Raw genomic sequence first — 19077 nt, 5'->3', positions numbered from 1 at the left:
CTCTCTCCCTCTCTCTCCCTCGCTCTCTCACTCTCTCCCCCTCTCTGTCTCTCTCTTTCCCTTTCTCTCTCGCCCCCTCTCTCCCTCCCTCTCTCTCTCTCTCTCTTTCCCTCTCTCTTTCCCTCTTTCTCTCCCTCTCTCCCTCTCCCCCCCCATTCTGTGTCTCTCTTTACCTCTCTCTCCCTCTCTCCCTCTGTCTCTTCCTCTCCCTCCCTCTCTCTTTCCCTCTCCCTCCTTCTCTCTCTCTCTCACTCTCTCTCTCTCTTTCCCTCTCTCTCCCCCTCCCTCTCTCTCTCTCTCGCTCTCTCTCTCACTCTCTCCCCCTCTCTGTCTCTCTCTTTCCCTTTCTCTCTCGCCCCCTCTCTCCCCCTCCCTCTCTCTCTCCCCCCCCTTCTCATTCTGTGTCTCTCTTTCCCTCCCTCTCTCGCTTCCTCTCCCTCCTTCTCTCCCTCCTTCCCTCTCTCTCTCTCTCTCTCTCTCTCTCTCTCTCTCCGTGTCTCTCTTTCTCTCTCCCTCTCCCCCACTCCCTTACCCCCCCCCCCTCCCCCTCCCCCGTGTCTCCGACCGTCTCCCCGGTTGGGAAGAGCGGCTCCTCCGCGGCTCCGCTGCAGTTCGTTTTTACTTTATTGCTTCGTTCTCCATTTATTTCATTTCTTTTTTCGCGCTGCGGCTCCGAGCTCCACTGACGCGTCTTCGTTGCGCCGCTTCGTTTCAGCTCCGCCGTTTATTCTCCCTACTGTAGGTGTGTAAGTAGAGCGCGGCGCGCGACGCTCCCTCTCTCTCGCGCTGCTCATCATCTGTTCATCCTGAGGATGCTGCTGCTCCGGCTGCTGCTGCGCTCCTCCTGCCCCCCTCCGTGAGCGCGGCTCCGGACTCCCCCTTACACTCTTTTACACTCTTTCGCATGGTTTTACCCTGCTTCGCGCCTCTCCCGTGAGGAACGGAGGAGCGGGCGGACAGAGCAATGGGGATGATGATGATGATGATGGTGATGATGAGGATGATGATGAGGAGGAGGATGAGGATGAACCCTTCAGCTGATGGATCTAACTGCGGATCCTGAGATCCAAGAAGCATAAAAACATTTAAGTTAATTTACTGTTTTTTCACAGAAGGACCAGCGGGATCCCAAACATGGGTAAGTGTGTGTGTGTGTGTGTGCGTGTGCGTGTGTGTATAGTGTGTGTCCACTGTTCCTGTTCAGGTGTGTTCAGTCCAAGTGTGTTGTGCTCTTGACCCGAGTGTGTAGTGTGTGTCCATCCTTTCGCAGCAGCTTCAGAGTTGCTTGAAAATAGAAGTTTACATTGAAATGATATCAACCCCCCCAGCATCAGTACCTGACAGGTGCGTTCAGTCAGGGCACCCGAGCCGTGCGCAGTTAGGGGGGTGTGTGTCGCACTGACCTGTGGTCCACTCTCCTCCCTCCAATTTAATGTGTGTGTTTTTGGACCTCACACACTCACACACTCGGGAGACGTGCGGCTGCACCATGAACGCCCCTCTCCCACAGACCAGGAGCGACAGCAGCAGTCTCGTTTAAAACAGGGTAATTGGGCAACGCAGTGAGCCGTGCAGTGGGGGGTGGGGGGTTCAGCAGGTGGCGCAGTGATTAGAGCCACTGCCCTTGGACCGAGGTGCAGTTCCCACCCCTGCTGCAGTGCCCTCTATCAAGTCACCACCCTGAACTGGTACGCTACAAATGACCCTGCTGTATAAAGGGGTAAATCGGTGTAAGGAGCTCAATATTGTGAGTCATCGTGGAGAGGAGTGTGAGATAAAGGCATAAATAAGGATTCGTCGCCTTCCGGATGTCCAGTCATCGTCCCTCTGGACACTGATAGCTCCCCTCTCACACTCGCTGTGGTAACTGGTGTTTGGCTGAAGAGTGACTGACGCAGGACAATGACCAGGTTGTTTACTCGCCCCCCCGCAGTGCAACAGGATGTTCTTCTGCCACAGATTACAGCCGGAGTGATTGTGTTTTCTGGGGTCCTCCTGCTCCCCCCGCTAGTTGAGATGTTCTCTTTGTCGTGACCGCCGAGACGTCCCTCAGCAGCGGGCCTTTCTTTCTCACGTCTCATCGAGAGAAGACAGTTGTTCAGCCTCATTTCGTCGGAGATTAGTGGCTTGATGGAGCGTGTCCGCAGTAGGTATGGAGTCCGAAGAAATGTGATTGTTTCCACAGTGTGTCTGGAGTCGGCTCCTCCACGGACCACAGCATCGCTGTCATGGAGGGGTTTCGGCTCCAGAGACATCCTGAGGAGCCTTGCGTTCCTGCTGGGTTCACCCTCGGAAAAGTGGTCGAAGGTGACGTTCACGAAACTCGATCCGAATAATTGACTCCCAAGAAGGATCGAAATAGTCACATGTGAACTTTGCCTGGACCTGGATTCCCATGACCCACCCTTGGAGTGAGGCCTGGAGGTCGTGTTCACTGGTGAGCACTTGGAGGTTGAGGGACCTCTGTACCACCACCAGACTCAGCGGTCTTGTGGGCTCATCACTGGCCTGGTGGGGTGTGGGGGTTGGGTGTGATGCCTCCTGAGCGACAAGCAGAAACACATCTGGCTCTTGGGACTCTGAATGGCACTTTGAGCTTGTCGCACTAGATGGGTGGATGTAGACTCTGCAGTCATGGTGACAGGTGTCAAATCACACGCATCTGTAAAGGCAGAGGAACCTGGGTGGTGTAATCAGGGTGGGTCTATGCTGACGTCAAGTGGGGATGTCACTGGGAGGTGGAAGGAGCACTTTGATGAGGTCCTCAACCTTGTAGGTGAGTCCATCTTCCATGAGGCAGTGCCCAACACTCCTGAAGGATCGGTATCCACCTCGAGTCAAAGTTGCTGCAGCAGCAAGATGATTCCACGATGGAGATGACTACTGGGGTCAATGACGTTTGCCCATAATTGCTGCAAGTATTGGATTTTGTTCGGTTTTTGGCCTTTTCCGTATTGTATGGATGGCAGGGACCGTATCTCTAGACTGGCAAACGGGTGTCAGTTCCCGTCTTAGAAAAGTGGGACTGGAGGATGTGATCTAAGTGTGTGTCGAGGGATTCTGGGTTGCTGGAGAGGAGACTACAGTTGACTGTCAATCCTGAGATTCACGAGAGACAATGATGGTTTCATTCTGCTTGTGGAGCAGCAGACCAACTCTTCCCTCTGGCAAGGGTACTGGATGGTCGTGGAAATTTGCAAAGTTGGTCCGTGAGCTCAGTGAACCTCTTGCAACACCTGAGTCTGGTTCCACGGTCCCTTTGGCATGTTGGTCACACCCTGTTTCTGCAGAGTGAGCGTTGAGTCCACGTTATTAGCACTGAGTTGGTCGGGTTTCGGACGGTATCCACGTATCAGCGTTTCGCGGTTGCGGCTTGCGGATGTTGCGCTCCTGTCGACCCCATCAGAATGGTGCAGGTGAGCACCTCCAAATGTGCGCTGATGATTCTCACCTCGGAAAAGGCAGGTTCTTCTTTCCCCCGGATGGTCTGTAGTCGGTTCAGTCTGCACACGAAGTGTGATCGTTCCCACAGAGGTTCAGCAGGTGGCTCCACGTTCGAGTGAAAAATTCAGACTTGTATCATTTGTATCTGGATGGATTTCTGAATTGGTTGCTGGATTTTTCCCCTCCTCTACATACACACATTTAATTGATACAGAACGCTTCTGCTGCCCGAGTTGTGTTCGACTTGCCGAAGCGTTCGCATGTATCTCCTCTACTCGTTTCTCTGCACTGGCTTCCCATAGTTGCCCAGATCACATTTAAGACCCTGGTTATTGTCTACAAATGTATTAATAGAACTGTTCCCAGATATTTACAGGACTTGATCAACTGCTACACCCCAAACAGACCGCTACGCTTTTCCACACCGGCCCGCTTGGTGGTCCCACACACGAGAGGTAAAGCGCGGAGGTTCTCGGTTCTGGCTCCGTTGTGGTGGAACGACCTCCCCCTCTCACTCAGAACTGCTGAATCTCTGTCCGCATGATCTTAAAACTCATCTCTTCCAGACTCACTTCGCCCATCATCTCTTACGTTCATTTAAGGTGTAAATGTTCACGATGATGCTCGGATCAGTCCTTTACAGAGCCACTCCTGCAATGTAACATAAATGTTTATATGTATCTCTTAAAAAAAAACTAGGAAGGTGATCAGGAATCGGTGATATTCTGGTAAAGTTTTATGCAGCTACTCGTGTGATGAACATTGCTCCATATGGTGGAAAGAAACAGTAACTGTGCTTAAGAATCACACGTCTGCATCTAAATGTCTCTTTCTCCTAATGTAATGAACACATTGTATTTCCTGTGCGTCGCTTTGGAGAGAAGCATCTGCTGAATGAATACATGTAAATGTAAATGTAATTTCTCTCTCATCGACTGACACAATTTATTATCTTGTATTATTAGCAGGAAAAATGATTCTTGGTGAAAATAGTCAGTCACTGTCAAGGAGAGGTGACCCAGCAGCTGGGTGAAATCAAGACCTAATGACGATTAATGGTCTCGCTGGTCAAACAGTCCGGATGTAAGAAAATTCATCATTGTTCGTTTACATGGTTACCGCTATCGGCACAAACCGAGGGAGCGGAACACACCTCTCTGCTTCACGTGGGACGTGTCAGCCGACGCTCCTGACGTCAAAATACGTTTGACGCACGTACTGGGAGTCAGTCGTATTAGCACTCGGTTATTTTACAGTGCTGGGAACACCAAGTTGTGCAAGTTTAAAAAAGAAAAAAATCACAACAGGAATATGAGAAGTCAGCCATCCCCTCTGCCGGTACCAAGTAGTACCGGTAACCAAGAACCATCATTCCGCAACACAACGGCCCCAACCACTATTCCATATCACCCTACCGGTTGTTATGTATTAATTTTGTCATTAGTTATTCTTTTTTATGACTTACAGTGTTGGGTATACTGTACTAAGCCTCTTACACTGATTTACATTGACATTTACAATTATTCATTTAGGGTTGGCGGTTAGCGGTTAGGGTTAGCGGTTAGGGTTAGGGGTTAGGGTTAGGGTTAGGGTTAGGGTGTCTGCGTTGGGAAGAACAAATAGTGAAAATGCTTCACAGTGGAATCATTTCAAAGTGAATGTGAGGTGTAGAACTCAGTGTCTGTGTTATTAATAGAACAACAACAGTTTCCTCCCTGGAACATAACTGTTTGTGCTTAGAAGCCATTGTGTTTGGGACCACAGACGATTCCTCCCTGAAAACAATATCTGAGCACAGCGCGATAGCGACTCGTTCCTGTCCTTATCCGCTCCGAGAGACGTCCGTGTAAAGCAGAGCGCTGGACCCACCGACCAGCACCGGTCCTGGGTGCGAGTCATTGTTCTTCTTAGCGGCCTGCAGCTGGAAGGTGGAGTGACGATTAAGGGCTTGGGAGCAAAGAACTGTACATCCCTGGTAAACACACTGTGTGCTGTGGGTTCCCGTGTGCGTGTGTGTGTGTGTGTGTGTGTGTGTGTGTGTGTGTGTGTGCGTGCGCGCGCGCTCTACCCACAAGCCACTTTGCAGTACGAGTTCCTTAATAGAAATATCCAGGTGTATAAAAGGTTTTGCTCTGAGCCTCTCTGGCGTCTGTCTTTGCTTCTATGAAACAAATTCAGTGGGAAAGTTTTTAATGCATTTGGGTTTGCGCCACGTGTTCGCCAGCGGTTCTCCGGCAGGAGGCCATTTAGCCTTTCCGTTTGTGTCTGTGAAATGACTGACTCAACAGTACAGCACGACTATAAAAAGACAATTATGAACGTAATAGCTTTAAAAATAAGCCGCCACTTTAATCACAAATCTGTACCGGTTGCCCGTCGATGTGGGTGACTAACCAAGGACTCACATGTAGGTGCAGTGGAGCAGTGTGCAGGAATTGCTGTGGGTGAAGGGTTCTCAGGGGCCGTTGAGCTGATGTCAACTCTTATCGAGCGCCTATAGAGTCCTTCCGGAAAGTTCTGTGCTCCACTCGTGTCCTTTGTGCGAAAGGGCTGTGTCCGCTGTGGCTGTGGTTCAGTCCTGTTCCGCTGTGTCCTGCCGCTACTTCTCCGGTCTCTCTCTTTTCTAGAGACCCAAACCTTCTCATGACGAGTCCAAAGAACGAAAACCTGTCTGTCTCATCATTTGTTTATGATTACAATGTACAAACACAAACAAGAGTGTTTAACAGTGTTTCCTGGAAACTCTCATGGTGGGTTTCTCATTCCTGGGTCTCCATCAGATACCAACTGACTGCAAAAAGCAGCTCAGTGGAAGAACCAATCGGTGGAGGTCCATCCCAAAAGTGTCCCTGCTGCAGGACCACAAGCGGAGAAGCGGGCAGCGACCCGATCGCTGGTGTGTTCGGTGGTGACCCGTGCTGGGGGTCTCCGGGGAATCAGTAGCGCAAAGGGGAGCGATGGGGAGGGTCACGGGGTCCGGGCTTCTGCAGCGCCCTGCTAGTCTTGTCGCCGAAGGGCTGCTGCTCCCAGCACAGGGAACGGCCTTCGTGTTGTGCCGTAGACAGACGGCAGAACCGATTCGGAAGTACGAAGCGTCGTCTGCGGGAAACACTGCAATATTTGCTCTAACTGTGACGCTTTTCCCCGCCGATCCGTCAATAGAGACTGATAACGGGAACATCGGCTCGAGACGAGAGCCCGTTACCCAGTACGGTCTTTTTCGGCCTTGAAACGCAGTGCATCCTGGGACAGCGGGTCTGAGGGCGTCGAGGGTACCTCGCAGACCAGCGTGGGTTCGGTTCGAGACTCGTGCGATTGGCTCATTCGCTAATGATCCTCCATGAGTCGCCGGGAGATGAAACGGACAGATCAAACTCGGCAGCATCCTTCTGATGTCGGCAGCCCTTGATGTTCTCAGCCTCTCGGATTGCAGGCGGCGGCTGCGGCGGACACATGTAGGTTCACGTCCCCCTTCAATCTCTTGTTGACAAATGGAGGAACAAGAGCTGTGGGATTGGCTCCGTGTGGCGCTCCACAAAATCCGCTCAAATCGCCAGGCTGCCAGGCCCTGCAGATCGGGCTTTGCGCGGGACACCCGGGGCCTTCTGTCACACTCGCGTGTGTCCTGCAGACCCTGCGCACCCTTCGGCACGGTCAAGGCACCGTTGGCAGCGAAGGAGCCTCGTTTGTGCCGTTCCCCAGCGGTTCGGTCCTCCGACGCGAATCCGTGTCACCTCCGACAGATTTTTTTTACACACATAGGGACGAGAGTGAGCGAATCTGGAGGGAACCCAGCCTGACAAATGAATCACGCTGTTATTAGGGGAATGCATTATACGAGAGCCCCTCCCCCACCCCCCTTCCCCAGGGGGGTCTCTACACATATGGCCCACATCCAAGCGCATTAAATACATCTATGCTGGAAGGGCTACTCGGAGCGGCGAGCGGAGGACGCAGGAATCGCAATTCCTCCGCCTTCATCCAGCAGATGAGTTTTTATTCCATCGAATATGAACAGGAAATCAAACCTGACGCGTAAATCGTGCTGTTTGAAGTATAAAAAAAGTAAAAAAACAAGAGAAACACGTCCCTCCGTTTGAACTTCTCCAGCTCAGACTCGCCATCTTCGCCAGTCCGTCTGCGTCCCGTCGGCTCCACGGCGAACCCGCGTACGGCCTCGGCGCAGCCAAACAACGGAATGTGCGACGAGCGTTTAATATGCGTGTGCGGGAACGGTTTTACTGCGCGTTCCGCTCAACTGCGTCCTCTGTTTTTACTGCTTCTCTTCTTACCGCATCTTACTGCAGGCGAGGGGCCGTCGAGTGGTGACGATGATCATCTCTTTATACCAGCAGCATCTATATATATATATATATATATATATATATATACATACAACACTGTGCTGCGGTAGGTGACACAACACTTTCCCTTTTAAATTCACCGTTCGGATTTCGGGACAATATCATCTTTGTGCATTTTATCCTTTGCTTTAATAGCCTCGTAAATCCCTTATTGGTCAAGTTGTTCTGCTTTGTGAAATGAGAAGGTCACTTGTTCTCAGAGCTTCATTGACAGGGCAGCAGGTGGCGCAGCGCTTAGAGCTCCTGGCTGCTGGTCCCGGGTTCGAATCCCACCCTTGATCAAGATACTTACCCTGAACTAATATAGTGAAAATTACCCTGCTGAATAAAGGGGTAAATCGCTGCGAGTAGTTCGGTGTACAGACGTCACGCTGGAGAGACGCGTCAGATGAACGAATGACTGAGTGCTGCTCACTTCCTGTCTAGAGGCTCAGGTTCCGCACTGTTGCTTCCCCGCGGTGTACGACAGACCTCCTCTCTTTCGGTGTGTCAGCAAGGTGTGTGAAACACTGCGCTTCCCTCCCATTTTTCACCGCAAATTCTGCTTGGACTCGCAGACAGGCTGTCGGCCCAAGGATGAATTTTCCTCCCCGCGCATCAAACACTCGCCCCATATCGTTCGTGGAGCGAGTCCAGCGCCGGTGCGACATCCGCTGCGTCCTGCCGCGTGCCGTGTGCCGCCGCAGTCCCCCTCCCAGGCTACCCGTGTGGCGCTTTGTCTCCTTCCATGTGTCTGTGGGCCCATGGCGGCGCTCGCTCTAGCGCCAATAATGGCTCCGCGGTGCTGCCGCGTAGGAGGAGCAGGAGAAGGGGCCGTGGCAGTTTACCGTGATTTAATGAGCAGTGCGTGCCGGAACCAGATGGCTGCCCGAACCCGGCGCTCCCTTCCCACAAGTCCTTGCAGTCGGTCTCGGGACGAGAGGCTGACGCATCCATCTCGGCTGTCACGTTGACACTGAAGCAGCACCGGCCGGCGTCCTTTTCCATCAGCTCTCGCGCGGCGCGTTCGCTTCGCGCGTCCGATTAGTGTGTCATCGGCGGAGGGGCTGCGGGAGCAGCACGCCTTTCATTTATGTGACATCAGCACACACCCCCGCTTCCGTATAATTATTGCCATAATCCGTAATTCGGGAAGCGGCCTCGACTCCGCAGCAGCATCCGGTCGCTTCTAACGGCGGCCAACTGGCCCAGACGTCTGCAGCCGTGAGCTTCCGCTGGGCTGTTCGTCCAAACTCCACGTTGACGGCGGAAGCGGAAACTCGGACTCAGGGAGCCGCGCACACCATCGCAGAGCAAAGGGACCGCAGGAGGTTACTCACATTTGTCTTCGAGATGGATGGACGGGAACGGATCTCCTCCTTTCGCTTCGCTACGGCGAGTTGGAAGAGCAGCCGGAAGGCGGCATCGAGCTTCTCGAAGGTGCAGATGCCGTTGACCGGTGGCGTTTCGACACCGATGGAACACTGCAAATAATCGCCAGTTGCGTCTCAGCTCCTTCCGTCAATGCGATGCAGGATCGATCTGTTCCTCTTTGCTGTCGCTCGCAGTACGGTGTCTCACTGCAGCGTCCAGCCCTGTCCATGGATGTCAATCGAGCAGTAACTCCTTGTCTCTCACACACACACACACACACACACACACACACACACTGGCGGCGCCTTGGGGTGCAAACGGTCAAGTTGTGAGTTTTTGAACATACGTCATTTCCAAGTGTATTTTAAATTGCCTTTTCGTCACTTTTCTGTTTTCAAAAATGTGGTCGGCTGAGCGGTCTGGGCGTGGGTTCGAATCCAGCACAGTCTGCGTGTAGTTTGCGTGTCCTCCCCAGGTCCGCACACGTTTCTGGTGAACTGGCAACACTACAATGCTCATAGTTTGTGAATAGCTGTGTGTGGCTACTGTGCAATGGACTGGTGTCCTGTCCAGGGTGTTTTCCGCCTAGACTAGTGTCCGGCTGACAAGCATAAGTGGTTAACAAAAATGAGTGAGAATGAGAGTGAATGCAACCTGTGTTCACCCACTGAGCCCATAGGTGGCAGTAAAGAGCGCCCGATCAGAACGGGAATGTGGCACCGCCTTAATTCCACTCAGTTCCGCAGTGTTTACAGCTCTTGTCTGCTCTTCCGCAGTGTCAGCGATCAATAACAATATGAGGGAACGTTGAACGTGTTCGTGGGACGAATCTTCATCGGCATCGCAAGGGACTTTATGAGCCACGGTTTTATTTTCTCATTTTAAATTTGTTAATTGTAATCGAATTCATGCTGAAGTATTTCGCTAAAAAGTCTTGGGGAATTTTTTATTTATTGTCGCAATATGCAAGATTTTTCTGAGCCTAACTAGTGAATAAATGGATGGACGTCTACCAGCTACCGTCTACCATGGAGTTAGAAACAATCCCGGTGGCCTTCGGAACATGAGGATCCAGTGTGTTGCGCGTGAACACATCTCACGGGTTTCCCTCGGCCCCCGCGGTGCGTCGCGTCCCGGTCCGAAAGTCCTGCCACAGACAAATGTATTATTCAGGACGGTGCCCGTCTCGCTCTGTCCGCGTCTGGGTCATTAGGCAACACAAACAGCAGAAAATGGATGTGTCACGCCTCGGGGAAAATAAACAGAGCGCTCAGACACCTTGTTAACACCAATAACACGGCACGGGGACGAGCGGAGTGCCGTGTCGAACGGGCCGAGGGGCCGCGACGCACAGAAATAGGAGGGGGAAGGGAGACGCTGCCGCGCCGCACCGCGATTACCTCCGCGAGTTCACCGGGCGCCAACCAGCAATCGACTCTCGCTTTCACTGGACCTTCTTCCGCTGCTCTCTGACACTTTTCCCCAAAGCGACTTCCCGTGATTCACCCATTTACACAGCTGGGTCATTCGAACTGGAGCAATTTTAGGGTAAAAACCTTGCTCAAGGTAGGAAAGCTGGGACTTGAACCCGTGACCATCGGGTGTAAAGGCAGCAGCTCGACGCACTCCACCGCCAGCTGCCCCGTCGCAGGAGGGCAAATTTGTGTGCGGATGGATATTAATATTCCAGCACACACCATATACCACAAGATTCTTGATCCCTGCCAACATTTCCTCCCCAAAAAAATGAAAAATTGTATTAGTCAGTTGTTCTTCTGTCTTTCTTATTGGGCGAATCTCTCACTATAAGCCGGAGATGATTTAGATATAAACCCAGGAGACGTGTAACTGAAGGGAGGAGCGCGCTGCTCTGCCGCATTTGTCTTCTTTCATTCTTGTTCCGGGAACGTGACGGTTTTATTTATTCTCGGCCCCGCGCTGGGTGGGCCGCCGTTTTTCGGTGATTACCTCTCAAGGTGCCGCGTGCCGTAATGAGTTTGCTGTCAGGGTAACGGAGCGCTGCAGCGGGGCGTTCCGCACGGACGGCTACCAGCGAACTGCTGGAAACTTCTGGGGCCTCTGACTGTCATCGGGCTTCGGTGAAATTAATGTACGCAGCTACATTTACCATACATTAGTGCCCTCAGCAGAAGCTTTCCTCCAAAGAGACGTACAACTCGGAGTAAACAAAGAGCATCAACCGAAAAAGCGCTTTAGACACCGACGCAGGATTGTTGACCCACAGCTTCTATGTGTGACACCACCATGTTGCTGGTTCACATCCCTCCAGTAGCTCAGGAGTGACATTCAAACAGCAAATACATAGATAATCACAGCAGATGGTGTTGGAATTATCCGTAGAGATTTCAGGAGACAAGTGGCTTTCAAAGAGATGGGTTCGAGACCTTTCTTCAATGTGGGGGATTCAGCAGTTCCGAGGGATACGGGGAGATCACATCGGAGCCGTAATCCTGTGCGGAGTTTTACATTTTTAACCCATTCATATTTTCTGTGAAGCAGAGATGACCGGGAACCTCAGGAGCACAGAAGGATGGACTCACAGCATCTCAACTTTTTAGTGTTGAGTTGAACCCCTCCGTCAATATGCTATGTGCTCTCTGGAAGCCAAGGAGCAGGAGAAGTTTCCTCTTTAATATTGGTGCCTTTGAGTAAAATGGTGTAAACAGCCCTTGCCATGTTGGCTTTTGTGTGATCAGCATATTTAGCCTGAAAGGGTAAACAAAACCTTGTGCTCCTTTTCTATACGAGTGTCAGTAAGTAGAATACAATCTGTGGGTTGGCACTCGAGTGCAAATCCCGTTTTTCTCCATCGAAATGAGTTCGCTGGAAACCCCTTGACACATCTGTTATGCGAATCGTTGATTAAAGTGTTTGGATCGCTCAGGTGCGGTGGCCGTCCGCCGCCGCAAGGCTCGTTTGGAGGCTCGGCGCCGCTCGGCGACGAATAAACAACATATTAAATTCAAATTAGTTTTGCGCGTCGAATTATATTATCTATGCAAATGAGGCCTTGGGGACGGTCATAGAGCGGGGCTCTGCTGGGCCCGGCATCCTTCCCTGTGCGGCCATTTCGGTTCGGGGGGGTCGAGGCCCAGCGGGAGCCACATCTTTTGGCGCCGGTGCTGACGTTGGCGCTGAGCGGCCCGATCCGCTTCCCCGGGTGACTCAGGGAAAGCACTCAAGGAAATTGATGCGACATTCAAATGGGCTCCCGGGCGGATTGGCCCCGAGCGGCAGAGCGTGCCGGGATACGGCGAACCCGCGGCATTAAGCCAATCGGGCCTGATTAGTTTGTGTGCCGTGCGAAGGTGCTTGAAGTTGCGCCCGGAGCCAGATTTCTGCTCATCATATCGCTACTTTAACTTCGCCTCCCCTGGGGGCTGCTCCAGGTTCGAGTGCAGAGCCGCACTGATATGCTGACTGATTCCCAGTTACGGTGCGGTGCGCGAGAAGCACGGCGACTGGCTCGTCATTAGCGGAATTGAGTCCATAAATAGCGGAGCGTGCCGGATCGCCCTCGACCGCACATCTGTGCACTCTCGCTGGTTGAGAAATTGAAATGAGGGAGGAAAAAAACTGGGAACCTTATGATCTCTTTTCATTACCTCTCGTGGAGTCCAGTAATTGTGCTTCTCCAGCAGGGCTGGGGGGGCTGAAAGAACAGCGCAGCGCCGCACGAGCGCGCCGATCCATCTGGAGAGTACATACGTGTCCCGAATAGCCGCAGCTGACACATGCTTCATGTACAGAAATGTTCACGCCACCCAAGCCTACGTAGCTGTACTGCTTCACTGTACATGGGAACTACGGTACCTTGTATCCATGGTAACCATATTGTAACGGAGCGTTCTCGCAGGGTTCGCCTAGGCACTTAGGGCTCCAGAAAACGACAAACGATATCCGTCCAGGTTGGTTTCAAACACCTTCGAAGTTTTTATTCGATACATCACGTGGGAAACTTACAGAAGACTGGCTGATGCACTCCGGTGCACACGTACAAAGTCCCGCCTATGGGGAGAAAAGACTCAGCATACACACATATGCATCACTATTGAACAATCTCCAAGTTTCACCACATCCAAAAATTACATCTTTTCCTATATTGATGCACTGAAACTACAAGCACTGCAGGGTAGGGTAGGGTACAGCTACAATCACACCCCTGCGTATCATTGCAGTTACTCTACGCTGTACGTCCGCTGATATCCGTGGGAAGCACACGCACTGACACACTGAGTTTCACCGACCCCGCTTCCTGTACACTTTGTTGTCCGTTTTCTTGCTAAGAGCGACATGTGCGAACCGTCCGCCGAATCGCAGCGTTTCTCCACGGTGAGCAGATACGTAAGCGCGTTGTTCTTCTGCGCTCCGCCACCAGGTTAATTTTCGCTAATTTTCTCCCGGCGCATGAGGCCCGCTTGGCGTGCTGCGTCATGAGCTCCGGGTTCCAGGAGGCCTCCTGTCATCCCTAGCAGAAAGGCCCCCGTGCGCAGCGTCCCCGTAGCCTCTTCCTCCAGAGCAGCACAGCCCACCTGCTTTGCAGCGAGCAGGATGTGGGGGCGCCGTGTGCGCCGGTGAGGCCCTCCTGTTCTGGAGGATCGTGCCACAATGAAGCCTTTCAGCCGAAAGCCTCTAAAAGTCCAATTTGATTTATTTTGGGAAATACGGTATTTGCAGGGTAGCGCAATCTGCTCCATCGTTCATTTACGTAAATATCATCACTTACGTAGGCAGAGCGGGTGGTGAAGTGGGTGGCGGTGGCGCTGGCGCTCTTCACCTGCCACGTGAAGGTTGTGGCTTTAAGTCTCAGTCCTGCTGTCGGACCCTTGGTGAAGGCGTTTACCCTGAACGGACAGTAAAAACCACTCAGCTGCATGAATGGGTAAATCAGTGTAAAGCTGATGAGGGGGAGCACCAGGTGTTGTGGTCGTTCGGTCCGTTACCTTGCAATCTGAAGGTCGCGGGTTTGAATGCCTCTTGCACTGTAGGGCTTATTGTACTTTCCTTGCCCTGGTAAATACGTGGGTAAATAGTTCTAAGTAGCTTAGTGTGCAGAGCTCCTATTGTAAGTGCAGTAAATGAGAAAAAATACTTGCAATTGTGTGGAAACAGAAAACCTCACAATAGCGTTGAGCCGCAGTGAGCTGCTCAGCATCGCTGGCACATTAATGGCTGCGTATGAATGGCTCGTTATGCAAATTCCACTCGTGGTTTTCCGGTGTCGCCCGGTGAGGCAGAGGTGGCCCGCAGGTATCCGGGGTGTGCAGCGCCCGGTCCTGGACCCGATCCCCGATCCCCGATCCCGCTTGCACTGCTGTGGCAGTCTCTCCGTGGGCCTCCACACCCGCTGGGTCTGATCTAAATTGAGGAATGACCACAAAACAAGTCATATGACGTGGAAAAAACAGTGAAATAGTGGCATTCAAGTGTCAATTTAACCAGCGGGGGCAAACCCTTGAAAGGGACCCAGGTGCCCATCGCCAGCAACACTCATTAGAACGGCAATTTTCACCACAAGCGCTCCAGATAAGGCCCTCAAAGGCCAATTTTATTACGCAAGCCTTCATTCTTATGCCAATTAGGCGATCATTAACCCCGAGGCTGATAGACGCCATCGTTGAGAGTGATCCGCACCGGTTTGTGTAACCCTGGGAACGATGGCAGCGGCGGCTGTTAACAACGCAAAATACTGTGAAAAATGGCTTTGCCTGCAAACTTCGGTTGTGTCTCTGGCACCTCGGTCATTACGAGTCCGTTCCTCTTCGCCGATTTATTGTCACAGGTGACATTTGTGCGGTAAAGACCTCGTGACGGATAAAAGCAAACGGGAGAAGAGTTCCGAAGGCTAAACGCATGTGCGGAAAATAAAGACGGACCGCACAGGTGGCTCCGAAACGTGGAGGCTGCTCCGCGGAGAGAAGGACGCGTCCCACTTTGGGAGGTTCCTCCTAAACCTTCAGCAAAACGGTAATTTTCTCAGCTCACATGTTAATGTGGCGCCGCCATTCTTAAATTAAAGCACTTATGCTTCTCTCCCCGGTGTTTAGAAAATGTGACATGTTACACTGATCCCCTGTTGCCGCGGAGACATCCCCGCCTCCGTATCAGCAGCGGCGCTCAGCGCGGAACAAAGAGCTTCACCTCGCTTTGGGGGGATTTGCGAACGCCGCCGAGTAAAACGCTCCACAAATCGATGTGACAGCAGATGTCAGTCATTCCCGGCCTTGGTGGCGGGTGTGGGGGTGGCGGGGCGGTGGGGAGCACGAGGACACTCGGGGTCCTGACATCTCCCGCATCTCTTGTCATGTCTCCGCAGGCTCACCGCTCGGGATCGGCCTCCTCGTCGGGGCATCGGCGCTGGCGCTGCTCTGCTGGGCCGAGCGAATGTGTCCCAACGCGTGCCGCTGCGAAGGCAAGATCGTCTACTGCGAGTCCGCCGGCTTTCAGGACGTCCCCGAGAATGTGTCGACGGGCTGCCAGGGCCTGTCGCTGCGTTACAATGGCCTCACCATCCTGCTGCCCTACCAGTTCGCCCACCTCAGCCAACTCGTGTGGCTCTACCTTGACCACAACTCCATCGGCACCGTCGACGGCCGGGCCTTCCAGGGCGTGCGGCGCCTCAAGGAGCTCATCCTGAGCTCCAACAAGATCTCGCAGCTCCACAACAGCACGTTCCACGGCGTGCCCAACCTGCGCAACCTGGACCTGTCCTACAACCAGCTGCAGGAGCTGCAGCCGGGGCAGTTCCAGGGGTTGCGCAAACTGCAGAGCCTGCACCTGCGCTCCAACGGTCTGACGGGTGTCCCGGTGCGCGCCTTCCTCGAGTGTCGCAGCCTCGAGTTCCTGGACCTGGGCTACAACCGCATCCGCAGCCTCACCCGCACCACGTTCCTGGGGCTGCTCAAGTTGGCCGAGTTGCACCTCGAGCACAACCAGTTCTCCAGGATCAACTTCTTCCTGTTTCCGCGGCTCCTCAACCTGAGGGCGCTCTACCTGCAGTGGAACCGCATCCGCGCGGTCAGCCAGGGCCTGCCCTGGACCTGGCACACCCTGCAGAAGCTGGACCTCTCGGGGAACGAGATCCAGGCGTTGGATCCGGCTGTCTTTCAGTGCCTGCCCAACCTGCAGATCCTGAATCTCGAGTCCAATAAGCTAAGCAACGTCTCTCGGGAGACCGTTGATGCCTGGACTTCACTGACGGCCATCAGCCTGGCGGGCAACGTGTGGGATTGCAGCCCCAGCATCTGCCCCCTGGTGGCCTGGCTGCGGAGCTTCAGGGGCAGCAAGGACACGACGATGATATGCAGCAGCCCCAAGTCGCTCCAGGGGGAGAAGGTCATGGAAGCTGTGAGGAATTACACCATCTGCGAGGATGAGGCCCCGAACCTGACGCCGGTGGCCACCGCCGCTCCAGTTACGACCACGACCACGACCACGACCACAACCAGAGCCCCGCCCCCTCCTCCTCCTCCTGCCACTGCCACCCAAGCGCTTCCCGCTTCTCCCAAACCGAGGCTGCTACCCCCACCGATCACCCCCGCTCTCACCAACAGGGGCTTTCGACCCCCGCCCAGCGCGCCCCCGCCCCCCAACAGCCTATCCGTCACCCCCGAGCCACCGTTCGAGCACATGTCTTTCCACAAGATTGTGGCGGGCAGCGTGGCACTCTTCCTCTCGGTGGCACTCATCCTGCTGGTGATCTACGTGTCGTGGCGCCGCTACCCTGGCACCGTGCGGCAGCTGCAGCAGCACTCGGCGGGACGCAAGCGCCGCAAAAAGGCGCCGGAGCCGGAGCCGACCTTGAGCCCTCAGCTGCAGGAGTATTATATGAGCTACAACCCGAGCAGCTCAGACACCATGGACGTGCTGGTGAACGGTACGAGCCCGTGCACCTGCACCATCTCGGGATCCAGAGAGTGCGAGGTATGATCCGTCAGGAGCTCGGCGGCGCCCTCCGCAGCTCGCGGTGAGAGGTAATTCATGTTTCATCACTCTTTATGCGTTACATGTGGCTCGGGTACAGGGGTGGGGGGCGGGCACCCATGACCCTCGACCTGGGCTGGTCAGCCAACACCGGTGAGCACCGTCAAGATCTTCCCATATCCACAAAGTTGGAATATGAAAGCGTAAAGAAATGTGTCGGAGAAATGTGTTTATTCACCTTCGCCGGTCCGAGTGCGTGAGCTCTGATGTGTGTTTCCTCACAACGGCTCCTCGAGGCGGAACCTCAGCAGGCAGTAAGGTTTAACAGACATGGCTTTGGTGGATCTGCAGCTTTGCAGAGATCTAGAGAAGAACACACACACACACACACACACACACACACACACACACACACACACACACACACACACACACACACACAGGCACACTGTTTATTTTCAGACCCAGACACACGCACGCACACATACTCACTCACACTCAGACAGGGCGCAGTCTCACCCACATGTCTGCTCTTTGCTCTCATCCTCGCAGCTCACAGGCTCCGCGTGACGACATGGTGCACAAAATTATGGACAATAACAAAATTACAGTCGGGGAACGCAGTAAAAAGCTCAGCTGCACTTTCGCAAGCTTTTTTAATGCCAGCAATAAATTCATGGTTATTGAAAAAAAATCCGTAAACATTGAGTGAAGTATGAAAACAGTGGAGAAAAATACACTAAAAGCGGCAGCGTTTCACAATGGCTCCATTTAACACTGATTTACCTGCAGCACCCGAGTCGCCGACATCACCGTCAGTGCTTCATTCCCACATATATATTCATAATCGAAAGCCTCTGCAAATACATGTGCGACACAACTGATTACACGTTGACTGATGCAGAGAACATCTAATTAAGGGCAATTGTAAAGCATGTAGGCAATGGAATAAATAATATGAATATTACACAGCTGCTACACAATCAATCGCCTATTTCTGGAGCAAAGTTGAACACGCTGATGTTCACAGTTCGGAGCTTCTTCTTTCACCACTTAATGAGTCTCTCAGCTCCTCTTCACTGAATTTCCTTCCTTCGTGTTCCTGTCATCGGAGAGGAGCGGATATGTCGAGGTCTGGGCCGTGGCTCACGGTTCGAGAGGAACGTTCAGCCCTCGTTCTGACCTTTTCCCTTTGATTTTGTCATTCCTGCAGCACCGACCTTGTTCTTATGTGTTCCTTTATTTATTTTCTTATTCATTCATTCATGTTTGCATGTTTTGCAGCCCAGTGAATGGTTCCAGGACACAGAGAAGCTTTGCATCAGTATCTATTTTTCTCATCAAAGCTCACTTAAGGCTGAAGGTCACCGTGGGAAAAGCAGGGAGCTCAGACACAAACCTTTGCGTGAAATGTGTTTTTTAGTCAAAAGTTTGATCCTTTCTTCTTTCATATTTACAGAATGAATTTCACACACACACACACACTTTCAGAACCGCTTGTCCCATACGGGGTCACGGAGCCTACCCGGTAACACAGGGCGTAAGGCCGGAGGGGTAGGGGACACACCCAGGACGGGACGCCAGTCCGTCGCAAGGCACCCCAACCCCAGACCCACGGGAGAGCAGGACTGCGGTCCAACCCACTGCGCCACCGCACCCCCTAGAATGAATTTCAATTTTCTGCAAATATTTTAGCTCATACTCCCAAATGTGATCTAAGACACTATAATACAACGTAAAACAGCGTAACGCAGCGTAACGTAACGTAACGCAATGTAACAGTGTGACGCAATGATACATGACGTTACACAACGTTACGCAGTCTCTGTGGTCCGCTCTGTTAACGACCACCTCATCTGACCGTTCTGTGCGACAGAAATCATTCTTTCTGTGGCGTGACACGCGTAACACGGTCATACCCTGGGTTACCGTGTGTTCGGGAACGAGCGCCGGCGCCGCTCGGGAACCAGAG

General features: G+C 52.9%; 1 protein-coding gene across 2 annotated transcripts in view; it reads left to right on the top strand.

Moving 5' to 3' along the window:
* Positions 1–580: 580 nt before the first annotated feature.
* The window catches only part of LOC108921825 (leucine-rich repeat transmembrane neuronal protein 4-like), a 42489-nt gene continuing 23992 nt past the window's right edge, over positions 581–19077 (top strand). Inside the window, exons 1-3 of one of the 2 annotated variants that reach the window (XM_029259408.1) lie at positions 581–742; positions 1113–1138; positions 15499–17155. In XM_029259408.1, the coding sequence (XP_029115241.1) occupies positions 1135–1138; positions 15499–17111 (1617 nt within the window). In that variant the 5' untranslated portion in view covers positions 581–742; positions 1113–1134 and the 3' untranslated portion in view covers positions 17112–17155. Of the gene's footprint in view, positions 1139–15498; positions 17156–19077 lie in introns of both variants that reach the window. The other variant, XR_003798286.1, reaches the window with a different exon arrangement.

The sequence above is a fragment of the Scleropages formosus genome, chromosome 17 (genome assembly GCF_900964775.1).
Source record: "Scleropages formosus chromosome 17, fSclFor1.1, whole genome shotgun sequence".
Classification (NCBI taxonomy): domain Eukaryota; kingdom Metazoa; phylum Chordata; class Actinopteri; order Osteoglossiformes; family Osteoglossidae; genus Scleropages; species Scleropages formosus.
The sequence above is the reverse complement of the archived record's forward strand: the minus strand, read 5'-3'. Positions and strand labels throughout refer to the sequence as shown.